Below are 21437 nucleotides of genomic sequence, written 5' to 3'. Positions count from 1 at the left end.
TTGAAAATCAATTTCTCATTATTGTCGTGAAAAGTGTCAAAGTCACAATTTCATTTTGACAAAAGTGAATTTCAATTTTTGCTTGAAAGGCTGGATTAGCTGGTCGAAGAAATTAGTCTCACATCGATAATTAAGATGCTGTCTCCGGTCTTTGAGCACAAAATTAGCAATAAAATTCTGATCTGATACATTGTGGTTTGAATGGGTCATGAGCTTTGGACAAAATAAACAAAAGAATTCCTCAATGTAAGTTGTTCTCAGTTCGTGAATGGTATATTGTGTGTGCACTTTCTAGTTAAAAAAAAAGAGACGAATTTTGGTTTGATGCAACAAACGTTTTCACATCTAGAATTGATTGTTTATCGTCGGCATTGAACTGGTTTCGAGAGTAAAATTATAATTTAATAGTAAATTGCACCGACCAGTTTGCATAGTATAATTACAACGAACGACTTTTGTGTGCGATTCACATGATCTGTGAATCAAATTAATTGATTTTTGAAATTAGAATGAGTAAATTGGTGTGAATGGTGTGTTGTAGATAAAAATTGGTTTTTTCGATTGTTCCTAATTTTTAGTGTAAACAAAACAAATTGTTGGATATAGATCATCGTTTCGTTGATTTTGGTTAGCGTGCTGTTCGTGAGTAGAGCTTTTTTCACTTGTGTTTTCGTATTTTATAATTTTTCATCATATTGACTTTACGTATCCAAACACACTGGCTCCGGTTATCTTCTCAAACATTGATACGAATAAATCATTCGAATTGCGTTAGTGATTTCAGAACGAAATATTCACTCGGCTGAGTCTTTTAGAGATAAACTCCCCAACTGAAACGACAATCGGCAAATATTTGCTATCCCATTTGCCCATTTGCTATCAATTTCAGGCTGCCTGCAATTTGTCAGTGTGTTTCCGTCATGAATATATGCAAATGTGTCTAAATAGCGTGTCCAATTCGACGTTGCAAAATTATAAATTTTCGATAGTGAACTACAGCTACAACACAGTACAGTTCAGTGTATTTCGATATACCTTGGGCTCATAAGCAAGTGAAATTTTTGCACTTAACGCAAATGTTATATAAAATCGTTCGTGCACCACCACTTGTATTGGAAAGCTAAAAATTGCTAACAAAACCCGATTTGATTGTGACAAGTGTATATACCCGTTAGAGCCATTGACATTGCATAAGGAACAATTGTTAACAAGTTCAGAAGAGACGTTTTACAATGAGATCACTCAGGTAGTAGTAGTACCTTAGTTGGTATGGTAATGTCTAAATAACCTCCATACAAACAACACACACTCTATGGGACTCACAAGACTTCCTCATCCCCATGTTACAAAGCACGGTAAAGATAACCTATGTAAGACCAACGTTGGACAACAAATTTTGTTTTAGCTCAGTTGGCAAAGTAAATAGACCAAATTGGTCACGAAAATGAAGGCGTCAAGGCCACACAAAGGGTTGAAAAATGTTTATTGAATCAAATTCTCAAAGTTTCAGCTTACAACTTATGGTGGAATTTTTCAGGGGAAGCTGAACCTGACCTTCATCTAGCAAACTATCTAGTGATAGATCTCAGATTTATTTCAGGTTGAACCTAAGATCTCCAAGTCCAAAAAAAAAGAGTTTTAATTAAAATCAAAGCACAACAGGTCAAAATTCACAAAATGAGCGGATCAGGCGAATCCCGTGTCTTGGAGCCGAACGACACCAGAACGGAATATTAAAGTTAAAATGGTGACCTAAACTCGCTCGTCAGAACCGCCTTTGGGTGTCAAGCAGGGCCTCAAAGCACAGTAATTTCTTACTCGAACGTTTTGATACGCCCACTTTACTTAAACTTCCATAAAATTCATGAAAAACGATAGCTAAAACAGCGAGAAAAGTTCACTGAAGCAGACGAGTGGGCGCTACCTTGTCGTTGATTTTGCTATTTTTTGTCATCAACATTAAGCTGAAATCGAGCAATTTTGAGTCTGATGGGATCGACAATCATGCCGCGTTTTCCATTGTAATCAGTTATTCACCACAGGCTTAACAATAGAAGAGGCAGCATAATTGTTGATCCCATCAGATTCATAATTGCTCGAGTTTGTTCTCGACCTAAGTCTATTTAATTCGAAAGTCAATGTCTTTGGGATAATGAAGCTAGTCCGAACACACATTTTATATCCAAGAGGTGAAATATATCAGACTTTTAAGGATGAAATTCACCACACCAATCGTACAACGAACTTAAGATGAAATTTTTTATGAAATTCACTAATTCTGATGGGCTGCTCTCCCGCCCTCTGATTTAGATCTGCAGAGAAAGTGAAAATTGAAAACTCGATCTAGAGCCATTTTTCGGGTACCACTTACGTCAAAACACCCTAAATCGAGCTCGGACCCATTTCCAATTTTCACTTTCTCTGTAAACACTGTCTAGATCGAGTTCGAAAATTCGTGCACACTACCACGCGAGATTCCTTGATACCTTTTATTGCCCAGCTACTAATACATTAGGAACTAACTCAGCTCACTCTCCAATTAAAACTTTGATTTTTTTCCACCTTTTTCGATACAGTCAAAGGCAGTGAAATTTCAGTATAAATTAGCGTCAGCTGTTTTTCAGCTGATTCACATATGCAATCAAAACTGTTTATTCTTGTTTATACGGTTGAATCTGCTGCACGTACGCGCATGGCAGTGGTAAAACCGTATAAAGACGTGCAAACAGTGTTGATTGTTTGTCTGGGTCAGCTGAAAAACAGCTGAAGCAAATTCATGCTGAAATTTCACTGCCTCTAACTGCATGAAATGTGGTTCTGGACCAGTCATGTCAGTTCAGGATTTATTTCTGAGAATTTTCCAGAATGTTAGTGCTAAAGTACGAACGATTTTTCGATAAGGAAACGTTTGTGAAGTCTTTGAGGCTGAATGTACAATATTGACTGGTGGAAGTGGTTGAACAACCCTTTTGCACCACTTTTTCCGGGAGTCGAACCTGCTGTCTTTGGGTGCTCTTCAGTTTATCGATCCCGAGTGCTATCACTTGCGCCACGGTAATAGGAATATCGGGAATTTTCAAAAATTCGAGAATTTCCATGAATTTCAACCGAAATTTCCTAAAAATTCAATTTCACAAAAATAAGAACAGTCTGGTCATTATATTCGTTTTGTGGGCTGCACTGGCTCAAAAAAGCACTTCGAGCAAAACAAATATTTGTAAAAAGGCCCTCATTACCAGCGCGGACCCGATCGTAGGAATTAAATAGACCTAAGCCCTTGGATCATTTGGACGGAACAATTCCTTTTTTTAATACTCTTAAAAACAGACAGGGACTACTCCTAAGCACCCCGATAATTGCTCTGCAGGTAATTGATTGCATGCGACACACGACACAATTTCATTATTGTTTATTGCTTTCTTGTCCAATCGTTTCGGTACAAATTATTATTTTTTTTTTTGCCAATTTTTGTAGGAATAGTAAAGAAGAATTAAATGATAAAGATGCATGTGATGAACCGGACCTTGAGCAACTCGATAATGAGTTAGTCCTGTAAGTACACTTTGAGTTCGTTTTTCTCACTTTTCTTTAAATAAAAAGCAATTCACACAAAACACTTTTGCTGTTGCAACAGCGTCAATCAAAATGTCTAATATCTCTTCCAACCACACGGCGACATACAGGAAAAAATCTGTTGAGGACATACTAAGTGTATCTCAAGAAGCTATCGGTAACAGTATAAGCCAAGCATTGTCATTCACAAGTGGAACCGTTCTACAATCATCGCCCATTCCATTGCGTCGATCGCCAAGTCCATCGGAGAGTCCACAAAACAGTCCGAGACAGTCGTATGCGAAACGAGAACATACAAAATACGATACACATTTGTCGGTCAATTACAACATTATAAATGATACAACCGAGGTAAATACACAACCACCGATCCGTATTGTGTGAATGGGTGCGTGTGTGGATTGGTCAAACTGACTGCGAATCAAATTTTCACATTTTAGGATTCAATTAGCAAATCGAGTGATAGTTCAAATTTAGCGAGTAACAATGACCTGTCGAAGGCATCACAAAATGATTCAACGAATGAACGGCCCAAAAGTGTGTCAAAAGTATCAGAACGAGCAAAGAAGAAATCATGGTACAATGTGCTCTATCCGTCTTACAAGTCAAGGTCCGAGGATTTCAAGAAACTGTTCAAAGATGTGCCAGACGATGAACGTTTAGTTGTTGGTAAGTTCACTGATTATATGGGAAATGGCGGGTCGACTATGCATGTTCTGCGATTTTCTGGCTATTCTAGTTTCGTAAAACTAGTGCTGATGAACATAGTGCGAACACCTACTGCTGTGACTCTATCCGAAGGAGTAAACGACACAGAAATTGAGTAAATCGTCAAGATTCCATGAGTGGTTTACAATAGGGTACTTCACGGTACTGTCAACTTTTGGGACACTTGGTTTTCTTTACAAGAACATCTAACTTGACGAAAATTTTGTGTTTTTGTAAAGTTAGATTTTTCTTATAAAAATACCAAGTGTGACAACTCGTTAAGTGATCTATACAAGAGTGACCTTTCATTCAACTGCAGAATAGCTCCATTTACGCTCGCTCCTTTTCCACAAATGACGTTCACTTATTTCAGTGTCGCCCGACTCATTATATCATCAATAACTCGATAAATATACGATGACCCCCTAGGCTCACTCAACACCCAGTCAACCGTTTCTCAAAAATTTCGATTTTTCGTTGAATGGTATCGACGAGACTTTTCATTTTCTGTTTAAAAACAATAACTTTTACTTGTGTGTCCAACATAACACGAGCCGGAGGTGAGTTCTCGAATCAAATTCACTGACAAACGAGAGACGAAGATTTTAAGTTGATACTTCCGTTCGTAGATATGTCACGATGTGCATGAAACGAGGTCTTGCCATTTTTGCGTCGAACACTTTCACTAAAAAGCGCCCGTAGCGCCACCCTACTATTCGAAAGAAAAGTTTTTTTTTTACCTAAAAACGCCAGAACCGTTAAGTAGTCTCAACTTCAAAACTTTTCACTTAAATTCATCTTAACCGCATCGTGATGTCCAAGAAGCCCTAAGAACCCCCTCTAAAATTCGAATATTTCTCCGGACCAACTCGATCAACTTTGCCCAACTTGTGGTATTCAAACCTACAATTCACGCCGTAAGTGCGCCTTCAATTTCAAAACATAACGCTTATCAGTACATTTTGACGCCCGGTTTTTGACATTTGTTATATGAAGTCAGCGATATTTTGTCAAACCGTCAGTTGAAAATATTTAATTTTATGGCGGACTTATGGCGTGATTTTTGTTACGTTTCGACTAAAGCCGAAGAATTTTCAGAATCGGGTAATATTAAGCCTTAGGCGGAAAGCACAGGAGCAATTTTGCGTTGATGGTATCGACAATTATGCTGCGTTTTCCAATGTGGTTCGATATTCACCACGGGCTAAACAATGGAAAACGCAGCATATTTGTCGATCCCATCAACGCACAATTGCTCGAGTGTGCTCTCGGCCTAAGGCTAATCTGACGAGCCATAGATGTCTTAGGAACGTGACGTGAAGTGAAGCACAATAGACCTTTTATCACTAAAAACACTAAATCCATCTACTACTTCAATCCATTCATCGTCCATACCAGCAATTGATACAAACACTTTACAGAGAACAGATGATTTCAATTTTCAAATCTGTTCGCCCTAATATTTCATCTGGGCGCCGATTCTCGTGAATATAAAAGTTCATAACTTGACAGCTGTCACCTTAAGAGTGGTCCACACGATTCGTAACTTTTAAGTGAACAACTGTCAAGTGATGAATTCTTAAATTCACTAGAATCAACAACCTGACTAAGTTGTAACCACACCATAGTATTATCACTGTATCACTATCGCCAGTGTTGTGAGTGATTTTTTTTTAATTTTCCGTATCACTGCCGCATAAACATTACGTAACAACAGTTTATCTGCGTTGAGCGTACGTTTTGTTGTTGGGAGCTGTTGAGTTTAGTTGGTTTGGGTGATTTCAAATGAATGAACTCACCTCTCCAATTTTAGTAGAGTAACATCATTGCCTAACCTTTCGTGTTGTTATTACATGCTGTGAACCGGTCACATTAAGTTCGATTTCGCAAGCAATACCAATACTGGGAAATTTAAAGAGAACAATCTTGGTGTGTTAAGGTGACACCGCGTCACAACAATCGCGAATAAATTTAATTGCACACAACACAGTCTGTGTGGCAACGACGTCACAATGGTGAAATTCTCTAAACGGAAAACCCTTTCCACCAATGTTAACCGTCCCCATTTCAATCGACCGACTGTTTTAAACTAAACCAAATAAAATTCGAAAAAAATCCAAAATCGAAAATTGATTCGATTTTATCAGTAGCGCTCGTAATCAGCAACGTTTTTACGATAATTGAATGATTCGTCGACGCCTCTCGCATTACAATTCCATTTTTAGTCATCGCACAATCGCTTGACAAATAATCTCTTCTTTAAACCGCAAACTTTCAGATTATTCTTGTGCCGTACAGCGCGACATTCTCGTACATGGACGACTGTATGTGTCCCAACGATACATGTGCTTCTATGCGAACATATTCCGTTGGGAAACATGTCTGAGCATTAAATGGAAAGACGTGACGGCGATTACCAAAGAGAAAACGGCCAGAGTCATACCGAATGCGATACTGATTTGCACAACGAATGAAAAGTATTTTATCACATCGTTTGCGTCGCGTGACAAAGCCTATCTAATGTTGTTTCGTGTGTGGCAAAACGCTCTAATGGATAAGCCGATGCAACCGCAAGAAATGTGGCAATGGGTGAGTGTGTGTGTAATGAATCGATGAATCGAAAACGAAAAAACATTTCCATCGCACAACAGGTTCACAACTGTTACGGTGACGAACTCGGATTGACTAGTGACGATGAAGACTACATCGATCCATACGAAAATCGAGATGATGAAATCGCCCAGACGGGCCAATCCAAGATTACAGACAGCGTTTCCGAGGTTCGTTGGCTAGTGATTTTGTCCATTGATGAGCGGAATTTCTGTATTTTCCGTAACTTTTCCCCTTCAAGGATCAGTCGGAACCGCATTCGGACAGTGTTGTTTCGTCGGTGCCTGATCTGCGTGCCTCGATGGACAACCCAAAGTACGATTCGAAAGTGAACCATCGTAAAATCCTCAACAAATCTTCCCGCAACATAATACCACCGATATCTGAGCACCAAGTGCCCACGGATATGTCCGATTCCAGTGACTCGGAGAACGGACAAAATATTCCATTCATCAGCACCGCCGAATGCAATTCCATGCACGAAGGTCGCCAATTGGTGCACACCATTCTGCCGATCAACGTGGACACGTTAATGTCGTTGCTGTTTTCAAAGTCGAAATTTTTGGTCGATTTTCACAACAATCGCAAGACAACGGACATGGTTCATCGCGACTGGGAATTGAATGAGGACGGTCTCAAGACCAGAACTGTTAATTTAACCGTTGCGCTGCATCAGGCGGTCGGCCCGAAGTGTTCCCATGTGACCGAATCGCAACTGATGCGCGAATGTAGTGAGCCGGGTCAACTGTATTCCATAGACATTACGTCCACAAATGCGGGTATTCCGTATGCGGACAGTTTTTACGTTTTTATGCACTACTGTCTTGTGAGGTGAGTTCAATTCGTCCTACGGATGTGGCAGTGCTAATTCAACGCTAATGGCTTTTTGTTGGGGGGTTTCGATCGTTTAGGACAGTTGATGATCACACGATGTTTTCGGTGCATGCACAAGTTAAGTATAAGAAATCCGTTTGGGGTGTGGTCAAAGGATTTATCGAGAAGAATACGTGGGCTGGATTAGAAGATTTTTACACAGCTCTATTGAGAGCGTTACAAAGTGAATATTGCATTCCGCCAGCCAAAGCGAAAGGTCGTCGTCCACGACGAGGTAACAACCGTGTCCCATTCCATCATCGCATTAAACGGTGCGCCGGTTTTTTTAATTATCATCTGTCTCGTAGGCATAGTTTCACTGCAACGACCGCCAGAGGAGCCGAACAGTCAAAAGCAACCGCAAACGCCTCGGTTAACCCGATCGCAGCCATTAGTTACTAAGCGACAGCATGTGCCCAGAAATCGATGCGAATCGTTCCAATTATTCGTCGCATTTTTACTGATCACACTGATTGTGCTGAACGTGATATTATTTTTTAAGTTGTGGACGCTGGAGGGAAAACGAGCGAATGGCGACGAGGAATTTCCGGACTTTTCGAAATTGAAGTGAGTTTTGCTTTGACGTTCTTGATTTGTTTGTTTGTCGTCGAAACATTGCACTGATTTTATGAACGTTCCATTGATGATTGTGTCAAAAAAATTGGATTTGATCTTTGACCTCCAGAGGATGTCTGATCTTTGACATTCAAATGATATTTGATCGATGTCATTGGAATTCTTTGACATCTAGATGGCATCTGATCAGAGGATATCTGATTTTTGGCCCTTAGAGAATAGTTGATCGGTTGCCTCCAGGTGGAATCTTTGACCTCCAGAGGACATCTGCATCTGATATGTAACCTACAGAGGACATCTGTGACCTCCAGAGAACCCCTGATACGTGACTTTGATAGACATTCTCATAGACCAAGAGATCCTAGACTAACCGTATCGGCTGTGAACGTTACCTAGGAAGATTAACTTAGCATAGAATTTGTTGGAAATTCTGACGTGCCACAAAGGCTAAATTTTTGAAAATTGATCGTCCGGCATTTTATTTGCTTTCGTCAGTATCACTACAATATGTGACTGCTGGTCGTATCCCAGCTAAGTCTCTTCTCGATTTAAGGAATGCTTTCGATATTGTTCATTGTCCCATTCTTAATTTTTGGAGTTGCTCGGAACAATCAATTTGTGAGATCATTGATCAAATCCGCATCCGGCATTATCCGTACGCTTTTTGCATGAACTTGCATGAACACCTCGCCATATCTTACTGTATCTTTTACTTCTTTTGATCCGAGTCTTAGCAGGAACTTTTTCTGGGAAAACATTTTCCCAAGTTTTTCAAATTTCCGTAAACTTGGTAAGAACGGTAGAGCACAAGCGAGAGGTCACCGGATCGAATCCCAGTGGGGACAGGAGTCGAATCAAGGGCAATCTGTAATTTTTCATTTCGTACTTCGTTTAAATTCATGTTTCACAGATCGTATGTACGCTGGAAAGCAATTAGTATTCGATTTAAATGTGGCAAACGATGTCCGTAAACTTTTCCAGAAAAATGATAAAATTTTCCTGAAAAACTGGCACTGCTTCGTATTGATGCTAAATCTACTACTTCCATCTACTTTAAGAGTTCTAACATTCATTTTGCTATTGATAAGACAATATTAGCGACTTGGTCCTCGCTGTCTATAACAGATGGCACCCTCTAATCTCGAACGCTTTCTGTTCTTTCATAACAGAAAACAGCCATCGAATAACGACGACTGGCTAACATTACTGAAACATCAAGAAGCACTTCATTCCACCGAAACAACACAGTGGCAGCATATTTTACAGGCGGCCATCGATCTATTGAGAAAGGTAAGGCGGATGAAGCAAACCTTTTACATTAATTTTAATAAAATATAAAATTATTCAACGCAGACCGAACAGACTCTGAATGAATTGTTGCATCTGATAGACTTGCAAGAAGTGCAACAGCAGCAGCAACATACCGAAAATTCAGCTTCGTCGACGATGTCCGGTGCATTCGTTAAGGATCTTTGAGAGATGTTCTTCAGGATAATGGTAAAATGTTTATAAAATTCATCGTTCGAGTGGTTTAAGAACAGTAATTCTCGTCGTTCGTTTCATCACAAAACAGCAGAAAAAATTGGAAATTTTTCTGTGTTTCGGTTCCTTTACATTTTAATCGTTTATAGTTTGGGTTTATGAACTGAACCGTTGTTTCAATCGGTAGGTGTGTTCAATGTAATGGTCATGGACATTTATAGTGATATTGAATAGAGTTCTCTGTTTACGTTGTGTTTACGTTAATTTAAAGTGTAAAAATTAAGTTTGTTGTTCCATAGAGCTTTTTCGTTTTTGATTTTTTTCTTTTCTTTTCAATTTATTACTGTGTAATGTTGTTGTACGAATAGCGGAATCAATTATTTATCCAAAGTGAAACAAAAGTTTATTGTAATTGAGAGTAACATTCATCTGAAAATTAACTTAAAATTGTACAAACTACCAAAATAGGAAAATAAAATTAAAATTGACAAAAAAAATGGAAAGAAATTTTCGTCGGATCATTTTTCGATGTAGAAGTAAAAGTGTGTCATCTCGATAGATCAGAATTAGAACGGTCAAACAAAAAAAAAAACTAACTTGCGTAGAACTCCATACCAGGCGTCTCACTTCTCCGAAAAGTTTTCTTCAAGAATTGAACAAAATTTAATATTGAAACTCTAGATCGGCGCGCTTTACATGATTTTTCACTCATAATTCCATCTAACCAATACCTTGTCCCCTAAAGTTTTGTCGACATAAATATTTTTAAAAATATCTTCAACTCCTGAGAACTCTGTATCTCATATATCGGCTTTTAAGAGTGATATCGCCAAAACTTCAGGTGATTTTTTTAAACTTTGGGAACAAGCTGTCTCTAGGAAATACGTATCATTCACTTTTTCGAAAAAAAATATTTTCTTTGAAAATCGTTCAAAAGTAAAGACATGTCAGTGGGTACAGTTTTTCGGCAATAACTCAAGAAAAAAATATTTTAAATTGTTGTAATGTTGTATGAATGTCGGCCTTCGAAAGACCTACAGGTAGAGTATACGCACTGGCTGGTGCGATTACATCCAGGAGAGCCATGACTAAAAATATAGTGAATGTTCGGAGAGTCCGCCTTCCCTGCAGCTTCGATGTTCCACGGAACTGGGGTGATGTAGCTCACTATCGTTACACATATATATGAACCCAGTACTTTTGTGCTGCAAGCCTACAGAAGTGGTGGAAAAGAAGTTGGTGCCAAAATGCAAATTTTTTCCTTCTTTGTGGGTGCCCAACTGCTGGAACAGTGTCTGGAACGGTACTACGGCAGTCATTTTTTATCGTCTACTATTCCTTTACCTTATCAATAGAAAAACACTTCGCTATGTCGCGAATATAATGTCGTTACAACAGATCAAATAAAGTGTTTGCACATGACCTCAGGACTCCGGAACAGTAATTAGTTTTTCAATTGGACCGACGCGATAGGAGTTTGGAAAACCGATATGATCAAGTGGGAGCACCTCACTTTGAAATTTTAACGAACAAATTTGTTTAAGTTGCGGCTATGTTTGCTTCTGTGGTCAGTTGTTTTCTGCCTGTCGCTTTTAACGTACGATGGAAGAAAACTATTACGTACCGTGAATTTCGCGTATATCCTGCTCATGTAAAACCTTGGGGTTTGGTGTTTGGTGAGTGAATGGTTCGTCTAAGAGACTATTTCTTTTGAGATTCATTAGTAAAAATGTGAAAAAATTTGTCAGAAATATTTTCAAAAAATGTCCGAATTTCGGACAAGGAAAAATTAAGTGGGAGGTCTGCCATACGCAAATCGTAAATTACATTGGATGCTGCGAAAGTAATTCATTACATCGGGTAAGAGTTTTGTGGTAAAAGTAAATTCCTAAGTGTGATCTTAGATAATTGTCTTTTCGACAATTGCTACAGAGATGAAGGCGAGACAAACTTGTCGCAAAGACAGCTACCGAAGCAAGGTGCTAAAGTGAGTATCATAAAATTGTTTATGCCACTCACTCAGCATCATAATATGCAAAATTTGCAAACTTTAGATGCCTCTGTGGCATAAAACATTGTATGCAACTCGATGCAATGTACTATTCACCTCGACTGCATAAATAACTATTTTTCAACTCGGTGACAAAAACTGAAACTTTAGTGATACACCGATTGATAAATATGCTTTCACATGCTTCTGCACCGAAATCCGTTCATTTCATCAATAAATCATTTTTCTCGGTGCCTTCAGCATATAAAATATTGTACGTAGCTCGGACAAACAATGAACAGTCACGTTTTTGCGTGGTTATTGGCCTCGGCTTCGCCTCGGATCAACAGACTTCACGCATAAACTCGACTTTTCAACTTTTCTTTGCTTGTGACGGAAATGACTATTTCACAACGCAGGCGAGAAAATAGTGATTTTCTCATTTCAAACAAAACTTCGGTAGCTTTTGTTGTGAAATAGGTATTTGATCAACGAGTGAAGAAAATTTGGAAATTGCATTTCGGTGGTTTTGTCACCCGAAAAAATACAATTTTCAACTTTTTCCTGACGTAAACACAATGTTTTTGACAACAATGGCCTCCGATGTTTCAGCAGAGGGGAGAAAATTACTATTTTCTCGCCGGAGTTGTGAAAAATGTTATGTTGGACTTTGGGAAAAAACTTACAAATGTCATTTTTTCGCGTGACTCCAAACTTTAACTGACGAACGCAAATAAAATTTCTCCTGTCTGGCACGACAGACTTTACAACTAAAAATTTAACCTTCAAATTGGCACGTTCATTTTGACTCGAAATTGAATTTTATGATGCATGATGGAAAACGCTCGAAAACAAATATGTCGCATTCAATTAGGTTAGTGTAAGTTCTCCAGGTCTATTAGTATGTCCTCTGGAGGTTAAAGTTCCAATGTTCTCTGATGGTCAGTCTATTGACATCCTGACGGACGACACCTATGAAATTTCCAATAATAAACTGAAAATAGTCCCCATGTAATGGATCATCTTCGCAGGGGACAATCGGCTATGTAATGGTCAACTTTCGCATGGGTAACAAGAAGAAATTTTTTAAGTCATTCAAATCACTAGTCCCAATATAATTAGTGAAAGGTGAGCTAGAAAGGGACTACAAACCGTTTTCAACCGTTTTATTTTCGTGACTGGCATCATATCCCTCTATCAATATAAGTAATCACCACCCATACCCATGAAAGAGAAAGACTTTCCAAAAACCGTAGTTTTTAAGCTTGGACGAGCTTTATGAAATCACTTTTGGACACAGCTTTGAATATTTAGGGACCTGCATTTCCGATGAAGTTCAAACTCTCGTGATGAGTGGGTCGAATCCACAAGGAATCGTGTATCGAACCTGTTGCGCGCTCGTTATGTCGAATGGGATGTAAGTAACAATCCTAACCGTCTGAGCACGGTGTAGTAAAAAGAAAGTTAAGTTGAAGCGGGAAGAAACAAATTTATGTGGCCAGACCATCTAAGTTGACTATGATCCACAGGCACCAGGGACCATTTTTGAGGAATTGATTTCCCGTGATTTGCTAAAATTTGAGAAATTTTGCCAGATCTTCTCAAAGAAGTTACCGGTTTAGTTGCTTGGCTACGATCTATCGGAAGCACTGACATGTGACTTAACAACAACAACAAACGACATCACGTTTCACTTATGTAACAATTCTATTTTCATTTATCAAATCGGCTCATCATTTTCTTCAAAAAGTCATTCGTTCCGGTCACTTTACTTTTGGACTTGCTGTCGCCGCTTGTTTTTGACGTTATTCTCGTCGACGACAGTCCCGGAGATGGAAATGTCGATTCATTCATCGAAATGTTCGTCAATTTCTTCTTGGAATCAATTTCACTGTCGGACGATGACGATGAGTCCGGATCGTTGGTGCGGATCTTGCTCATTTTCTGTAATGATCTGCCAATTATGCTGCTTCCACTTTCATGTTTTCTCTTGCCATTCTGTTGCGCTGGAACAGTTGATTGTTTGTTGTGCTTCGATTTGTTACTGTCTGACGACGAGTCATCACTGGACGAACTGGAGTTCTTCTCATTCTTCAGTTTTACTTGCAGGTATGGCGATGAATTCAAAGCTTTTGAGGAATTTTCGGAGTCTGAAGATGACGATTCACTGCTCGACACCGGCTCTTGTTTCACTTTGACCTGGAAAGAGGAGAACGTGACACAATTTCGAGTCTAAGATTTTCGATTTCACACTTACCACTGTTCCGTTGCTGTTGTTTCGCTTCACCTCTCGTTTGACCGCAGGTACTGAGTGCTCGGAGGTGTCGCTATCGCTATCACTTTCTGTTTGCCCATTGGTGGTGTTCTGTTCTCGTTTCAGTCGAATATTTGTTGAATCCGTCGTACCCACTCCGCTGTCCATTGAATTCTCTTCCTTCTGGTCCTGCCACAGAATTTCCTCCAATTTACCCTCGAAATAAGGAATCGAATCATCCAGATCGAACTTTGTCAGTTTGATCATCACAGACGTGTTGGTTTTCAAGGCACTGTTCTTCTGTTCAATCGGAACCACCACATTGAAGAACCGATGTATCGTCACACTAATGTGATGCAGTGCAACATGTTTCACAACACCGATCAACACTGCCCCGATGCGCGGTTGGAACACATAAAATTTCACCTTCAAACTGACATGCAACGCTGAACTGTCATTTCGGACGGCATACTGTTCGCCGACCACTTTGATACTTTGAATGTCGAGTACGATTCCATTCAGTTTTGAATCGAAGCGATTCAGCTTTTCCTCGGATACAATACTCCGAACACTTTCGTCGAATTTCTTTAGGCCCCACGGTGGGAGACTGATGTGCATGGCACTGTCAACACATTTAACGCAATAGCTTTCATCGTTGCAATATTCTTGTAGCTGTTCCTTGGTGTATTTGCAGTATTTCTTAGCCATGGCGCGTAAGAAAAATTTAGATTTAACAAAATTTAATTCACATGTGCCACTGATAGAGATGTTATTGTATGACAGATGACACATGTGGAGAGCTGAGCGCGCTGAGCGCAATTTTTACAGCGGCTTGTGAGCTCGTTCTCATTTTTTTGCTTTAAAACTTTTAAACAAAAGAAGCGCCAAAACTTCAAACTTCGTTACAGAGTTTGATGGCAAACGTGAAATTAAGGAAAATTTTTGGCGTAGTCTATGCTTCTCATAAATTAATATCTAGCTCACAGCTTAACTCACACAGATCGTAGAAGCCCTGTTCACTCAAAGTTTTTAAACCTTTTCCTGACGGAGAAACAAACGCAAAATCAGCAGCCGATATCCTTTTATCCCGTTGATGCTAAATGAACGTCCTCTCGTAAGTTCATTTTGTCTTTTTAGAGTTCTGATGGTTCTGAGTGTGTAATGGATGTGATGTTTGTTTACATCCTTCATTGCATCGTTTATAAACATTTTCTGTATTTTGGATCATTTCAACGAATTTCCAGAACTGAAACCAGAATTTATCAATTTCAAACAAATTTATTCAGCGCCTCATTATATGCTAGTGTGAACATTATTTCCCCTGTTTGTCCAACAGCTTCTTCAATTCTTGGATTTCGTCCATTAAAGAAGATATTTTCTTCTCAGTGGGCTCCTTATATATCGCATACTCCTTTCTTAACGAAATTTCCCGTTCGTTGCTCTCAGCAAGCATTCTTGACCACGAATCTGTAATAAAATAGAAATTTCCCTATTAGGAACCTATAATAGGCTTAACGTTTCCTTAAGTAGTACAGAGTAAAGAATCGTATCAAATCAATTAGTCTGATGAAGCAGACCCTTTTGAAGATCAACTAACATAGCGAAATACCCCTCAGAATACCTGGCACATTATTAATCCTTTTCATTTTGTGTTTCACTAAGATACCCATACTTTATGCTGATAAAGGACAATTTAAGAAATAGAGTGTTATGATGAAAGAGATAGAAATATTTTGACAAGTACCCCAAGGCAACTTATAATAAACTGGTCTTCGGTCCTCTCGCTCTCAACGTAACACGTTGAAAGAGAAAGCAATATTTTGACAAGTACCCCAAGGCAAGTTAAATTAACTAGTCTTCGGATCTCTCGCTCTGATCATAACAGTCTATGAAATGTTTGCCTTGAAACGTCAAGGCTAGTTGGGTCAGTTACACGGTTACACCATGTTCATGAGACATGTTTGATTAAAAAAACGCGGCGCCAAGGTTTGAATGTGCGAATGAAAATTTATGTTTTACGGGTTTTAAGTGATCATTTTATTTCGGACCATTAACGACATTGCACATTTTGAAATGACCACCTATTGTCTACGTTTTTCGTATAATTAAACCACTGGTGCACTCAACTTCGGATTTACCTAATGTCGGACATCAAATACCAGAAGGAGGGTGGTAATTTTCTGATATTATCCAGCTATGGTTGTACCGCAAAGGTAAGACTTTTATTTGATTAAAAAAATTCGGTCGCGCAATACAAGCGTCTCATTTCTAATAACAGATTTGGTCTAATAAAACTTGGCAACCGCTGAAGACTTTGTAAGTTCACGACGGGAAAATTATGAGCGTGGACATTTCATCCAATTCACAATACATTGCCACAACATCGTACGATCGAACATTCAAATGGTGATCGCGGGAATACTAAATCATTGTTGTGTGTATGATGAGTCTGGCAATAAAGCGATGAACGTTTGAGTAATTTTACCGCGAGCCTTTTCTTTGAGTTTCTCCAAGAGTTTCTCTCTTAAAAGTAACGAAGTACTAGGAAAAAAACCTTGGATTATAAGAAGTAACAGACCCGAGAGTTGTATTGGTGATATAGGCTTGACGTAAAAGTCTGAAATGGAATGAGTGCCCAGATCTGATAACCAGCAATTGCTGAATTTCACGACCATAAAATAATGTAACAATAAATTCATTTACCGGGACTTGGAATTGGATTTTCGTTTCCATTGTGTTCGGGAGCTGATCCCGGAAATCCAGGTGCTACAGCATTCTGAACATTTTCATCTCCCGCATCTTGGATGATTGGGGGATGAGCTGGAGCTCTAATCCAGGCAGCATAATTGCTCGATTCGCTTGATCATCCATTTCAATCTGAAAAATATCGTAAAATCGTAATATTTGGTTTTGTCTTGCATTGTCAAGGATGGCAGGGTCGATGGGATAACAGTTAAACCACTCGAAGTCTTCACGACGTTGGTCACGATTTTTAAATAAGATACGCGACTAGGTTGGAGGCAGTAGACAAACGTGAAAAACCCCGTTAACTTAATAGTAAGAGGATGAATAAACAAAAAATTGCAATGAGAATCAGACTGGTTCGAAAAATACCTTCTTGCCCACAAACAAGACATTTTACAAATATCAGGGATAAAAAGCTGAAAAGTAGAGTTTTCGTTGTGAATTTTGTTCATGCCAGGTGAAGCTGAGGTCATTAAACACACCAAAACGAGACTTTTTATTTTTATACCTAGCTATGTAATGGAACAAGAAGAATATTATACTTACATGAAAAAAAAAAAATCTTGAAAATCAAAATGCTATGTAAAAAACTTAGTTGATGTGATTCCGTCCAGTTCACCAATAAAAATGGCTTCTTCATCCACTAAAATACTGACAAAAGAATTCTAACTGTTCTTTAACAAGGTCCTGCAATATTTTTTAGCATTTCAAATTTCATTTCTGATTACAATGTTTGTTATTAACAACAACAACAAAAATAAACGACGAGCTTTGGCTAATCTAATGTGATCAACTATATTTATCTTCGTTCTGTTTTCTATCAATCTGTAACCCTGATACAGGATTATTGACGCAGGATAATGTATTTGCAGTGTGAAGAATTAGTTGAAGCATACACTTTCAGACAGTGCTATGGAAGAAAGACATTTGAAAATCTGTTTTCTAGATTTCTAACTAAAAATGACAGTTCTCATGATTATAATTTTTGCGATACTCCAGTGATCGGCGTAATCCTCACATACAACCTTGGGTTTGAGAAAATCTTCATTACGATTTCAACTTTTAACACATTTTTTCTTCTTTAAATTGACTTCACACAATATGAAATCTCTCTTTTTCTATATTTAATGCAATTACCGTCCCAATTGAATTGTGAGTGTTCATTTGTGTCTTTTAAAGAAACGGCTCTGGAGGCAACTGCAATGACAAATGTGCTCTTTACACTCATATGCCTTGGGGTACTTGTCAAACTATCTTCTTCTCTTTCATCATAACACTCCATGGAGCGGAGGACATAACGATTTCATATAAACAAACTCACCTCTCATGAGAGGTGAGTTCGTTTATAAAAAATCGTTATGTCCTCCGGTTTGTATGAACAGACCATACCTGGTTTGTACATTCATTGCATTTTACCGGCCGGCTTATACATGAGTTTAGTATATCTGCCGTTACGTGACTTGAACAATAAGAAGGGAGATAGAAGAGTGAAGAAAACTCATAGATCATTACCGTCTATTCAGTCTGTTACCTATTTGTAAAGTGTTAAAGCCTAAGCAGACATATAGTGGGATACCTTGGATCTACTCTCTACCTTGCTGATGTAAATCAAAGCTGTAAACTCTGAGGATCACTGATGTCTTAAAGTTTACATCCTGGATGTAAACACCGTCACCTTAACGAAACCAATGGCATACTGTTCGGTAACACGTATTGTTGTTATAAATGAACATCCTCTGTAAGTTGTTGCTATAAGTGAACGTCCTCTCTAAGCGCATATTTTGACGTCTTGATACCTTGCGGTTGTATTTTTTGTTTACATCGTTCTTTGCATCGTTTATAAACATTTCTTGAATAAAAGAGCCTTGATAATGGCTTCAGACGACGAGGATGATAAGATTTATGTGAAAAAGACAAACACAATCCACTACGGCTCGCTGGAGGAAACATTAAGCGAACGCTTGGAAAACATTTCCGATGATTCCAACGACTTTACCGAATTGAAACCGGAACGTGTCAAATCGCCGGTTCAAGCAAACATCCACACTTCGAGCGACTATTTCGATTTGGAGCAAGAAGTGTAATTTGAGCAGATGATATAGGCGAATGAGTTCCACTGACCGACGACACTTTTTCTCAATTACAGATCCAAAGATAAAATTGCGTTGCTTGAAGAGTTCGAACGAAGACGCAAAGCCCGACAGATTAACGTCAGTACAGACGATGTGGAAGTGAAAAAAGACTTGCGACGTCTCAATGAACCAATCTGTTTGTTCGGCGAAGGACCAGCTGAGAGACGACGACGATTAAAGGAATTGCTTTCGAAGTAAGCGTTTGATTCATTTCCGGTCGCTCGGTATCCGGATGATCTAGCAGACTAATCAAATAATTTTTCTTTCAGTCTAGGGGAGAATGCCATAAAACAGAAGATCCAAGAAGAGGAGGAGAGAAAACAGTTACAAAAGGAACAAGAGACAACGTGGTACCACGAAGGACCGGATGCATTGAGAGTGTCCAGATTTTGGATAGCAAATTATTCATTGCCACGGGCGAAAGAACGACTGGAAAATGCCCGGTCAATGTTGGAACTGCCAAGTGCCACCAAAGCCGGTCGAATGGTTGAACTTCAGAAGAAAATTCAATCGTTAGCCCTCGAATGCAGTCAAGTAGGTGACACACGTCCCATCAGCAACTGCTGTTTCAATGACACCTCTTCACTGCTACTAACATCGAGTTGGTAAGGAGCTTTTGTCAACTCATTTTCGATCCAATTTTATCGTCATTCCATCCACTCACAGGTCGGGCATGTGTAAAGTGTGGACGATTCCAGACTGTACTCTTGTTCAAACACTTCGTGGTCACGTTGCTTACGTGGGTGGTGTTTCAATGCGTAACGGTGTGACTCGAGATGATCCGAATGTCGTTGCAATGGCAACCGGTGGATCGGACGGAACCGTGAAACTTTGGTCATTCGGCAGCGAAGAATCGATAGCTGACATTACCGGACATGTACCGCATCGAGTGTCACGGCTTGCTTTTCATCCGTCCGGCCGTTTCTTGGGCACAGCTTGTTACGATTCATCTTGGCGTCTGTGGGATCTGGAACAGAAGCAAGAGGTGTTGCATCAGGAAGGTCACGCCAAGGCTGTTCATTGTATTTCCTTTCAAATTGACGGAAGTGTTTGCGTTACTGGGTAATTGTGATTTGTGACCGTTTGGGGTGATTGGTCGTTACTAATTCAAAGCTTTATTTGTGCAGAGGTCTGGATGCGTTTGGTCGTGTTTGGGATTTGCGAACCGGTCGCTGTGTGATGTTTCTGGAGGGTCATCTTGGGTCAATATACGGCGTTGACTTTTCTCCGAACGGCTACAACATTGCCTCAGCCAGTCAAGACAATTCAGTAAAGGTAAATTGTGTTAACAAGTAGCTGAACGTAATCATTGACAAGACGTGAAAACTCAACTGATTTTTCCTGATAATTAGATTTGGGATCTGCGTCGACGGCAGCCGGTGTACACCATTCCTGCACATGTTAACCTAGTGTCGGACATCAAATACCAGAAGGAGGGTGGTCATTTTCTGATATCATCCAGCTACGATTGTACCACGAAGGTAAGACTTTCATTCGATTCAATAAATTCGGTCGTGCAATACAAGCGTCTCATTTCTCCTGACAGATTTGGTCGAATAAAACATGGCAACCGTTGAAGACGTTGCAAGGTCACGACGGGAAAATTATGAGCGTGGACATTTCACCCAATTCACAATACATTGCCACAACATCGTACGATCGAACATTCAAATTGTGGTCGCCGGAATACTAAATCCTTGTTGTGTGTCTGATGAGTCTGGCAATAAAGCGATGAACGTTTGAGTAATTTTACGGCTAGCCTTTTTTTGGAGTTTCTCCAAGTAGTGACTGGGATTTAAAATGTGTTCACTTTATTGTAAACATTTTCTGCGTCAAATTTTGTCATAAAGTCTGGAACATCTCTGTTATCGACAATAACCACAGAAAATTCCTAGAGTGGTCTTATATGCCAAAGAATGAATGTTAAAAGTAACGAAGTAATAGATTTCCTAGAAAACTCCTTGGGTCATTAGAAGGAGTGCCCAGCATCTGATCTGATAGCCCGCAATTGCTGAATTTGATGACCATAAAATCACTGATGATTAATATTCGATCAAAACTCTATGTTAACTACAATGGGCACGGGCAGTGCCATTTTCTCATATGAACTTTGAATCTCTTCAGAAATAATTCCGTAGTTTACTCAATACCCTACTCCCTTGGTGATGTGGATGGTCACTAGCTAGTTAATCCCATCAGTGAATTAAAACTAGACAAACATGTCAATGTCGTTGTCTGAACTATATGGGTGGTGCGGGAAAGCATGAAAATTAGGAAAATTTTCTAAAAAATTAAATATTTTGTTTTGTCTCGTCAATACATTTCATTTGACATATCGCACACGTTCTTTGAGCGAAAACATCCAGACAGTGCGTTGGCAAAACACGCTGTTTTGCTTGCGGTCTCGCCAATAGCTACCGATGGACAAAGCCGATTTTTCTAAAATTCAAACGTTCGAATTCGTCTTGCCTGTTTTCACTAGTTTTTCAAGCAT

General features: G+C 39.2%; 3 protein-coding genes across 5 annotated transcripts; 2 read left to right on the top strand and 1 right to left on the bottom strand.

Annotated features, from left to right (window-relative positions):
• The first annotated feature begins 13 nt into the window (after positions 1–13).
• Positions 14–10315, top strand: LOC119079029 (protein Aster-B-like). 3 transcript variants are annotated; one of them, XM_037186810.1, is made up of 11 exons: positions 14–246; positions 3475–3552; positions 3684–3924; positions 4014–4242; positions 6560–6870; positions 6933–7061; positions 7133–7722; positions 7803–7999; positions 8073–8331; positions 9510–9630; positions 9694–10315. In XM_037186810.1, the coding sequence occupies exons 1-11, from the start codon at positions 209–211 to the stop codon at positions 9814–9816; spliced, it is 2316 nt and encodes a 771-aa protein (XP_037042705.1). In that variant the 5' UTR covers positions 14–208; the 3' UTR covers positions 9817–10315. The 3 variants fall into 3 exon arrangements, with proteins under 3 accessions (XP_037042705.1, XP_037042708.1, XP_037042706.1); XM_037186813.1 differs by lacking the exon at positions 9694–10315 and having other exon boundaries at positions 34–246; positions 8073–8335; XM_037186811.1 differs by lacking the exon at positions 3475–3552 and having other exon boundaries at positions 36–246.
• A 3180-nt stretch (positions 10316–13495) lies between these two features.
• On the bottom strand, positions 13496–14862 carry LOC119079078 (suppressor protein SRP40). The gene is made up of 2 exons (XM_037186887.1): positions 14070–14862; positions 13496–14011 (listed from the first exon to the last, which is right to left on the bottom strand). The coding sequence occupies exons 1-2, from the start codon at positions 14856–14858 to the stop codon at positions 13526–13528; spliced, it is 1275 nt and encodes a 424-aa protein (XP_037042782.1). The 5' UTR covers positions 14859–14862; the 3' UTR covers positions 13496–13525.
• A 3712-nt stretch (positions 14863–18574) lies between these two features.
• On the top strand, positions 18575–20695 carry LOC119079065 (U4/U6 small nuclear ribonucleoprotein Prp4). The gene is made up of 7 exons (XM_037186873.1): positions 18575–18891; positions 18958–19137; positions 19213–19548; positions 19610–20005; positions 20071–20218; positions 20296–20424; positions 20490–20695. The coding sequence occupies exons 1-7, from the start codon at positions 18683–18685 to the stop codon at positions 20634–20636; spliced, it is 1545 nt and encodes a 514-aa protein (XP_037042768.1). The 5' UTR covers positions 18575–18682; the 3' UTR covers positions 20637–20695.
• The last annotated feature ends 742 nt before the right edge of the window (positions 20696–21437 follow it).

This window comes from Bradysia coprophila, unplaced genomic scaffold, assembly GCF_014529535.1.
Source record: "Bradysia coprophila strain Holo2 unplaced genomic scaffold, BU_Bcop_v1 contig_297, whole genome shotgun sequence".
In the NCBI taxonomy this organism is placed as follows: Eukaryota; Metazoa; Arthropoda; class Insecta; order Diptera; family Sciaridae; genus Bradysia; species Bradysia coprophila.
This window is presented reverse-complemented; position numbering and strand designations above follow the sequence as displayed.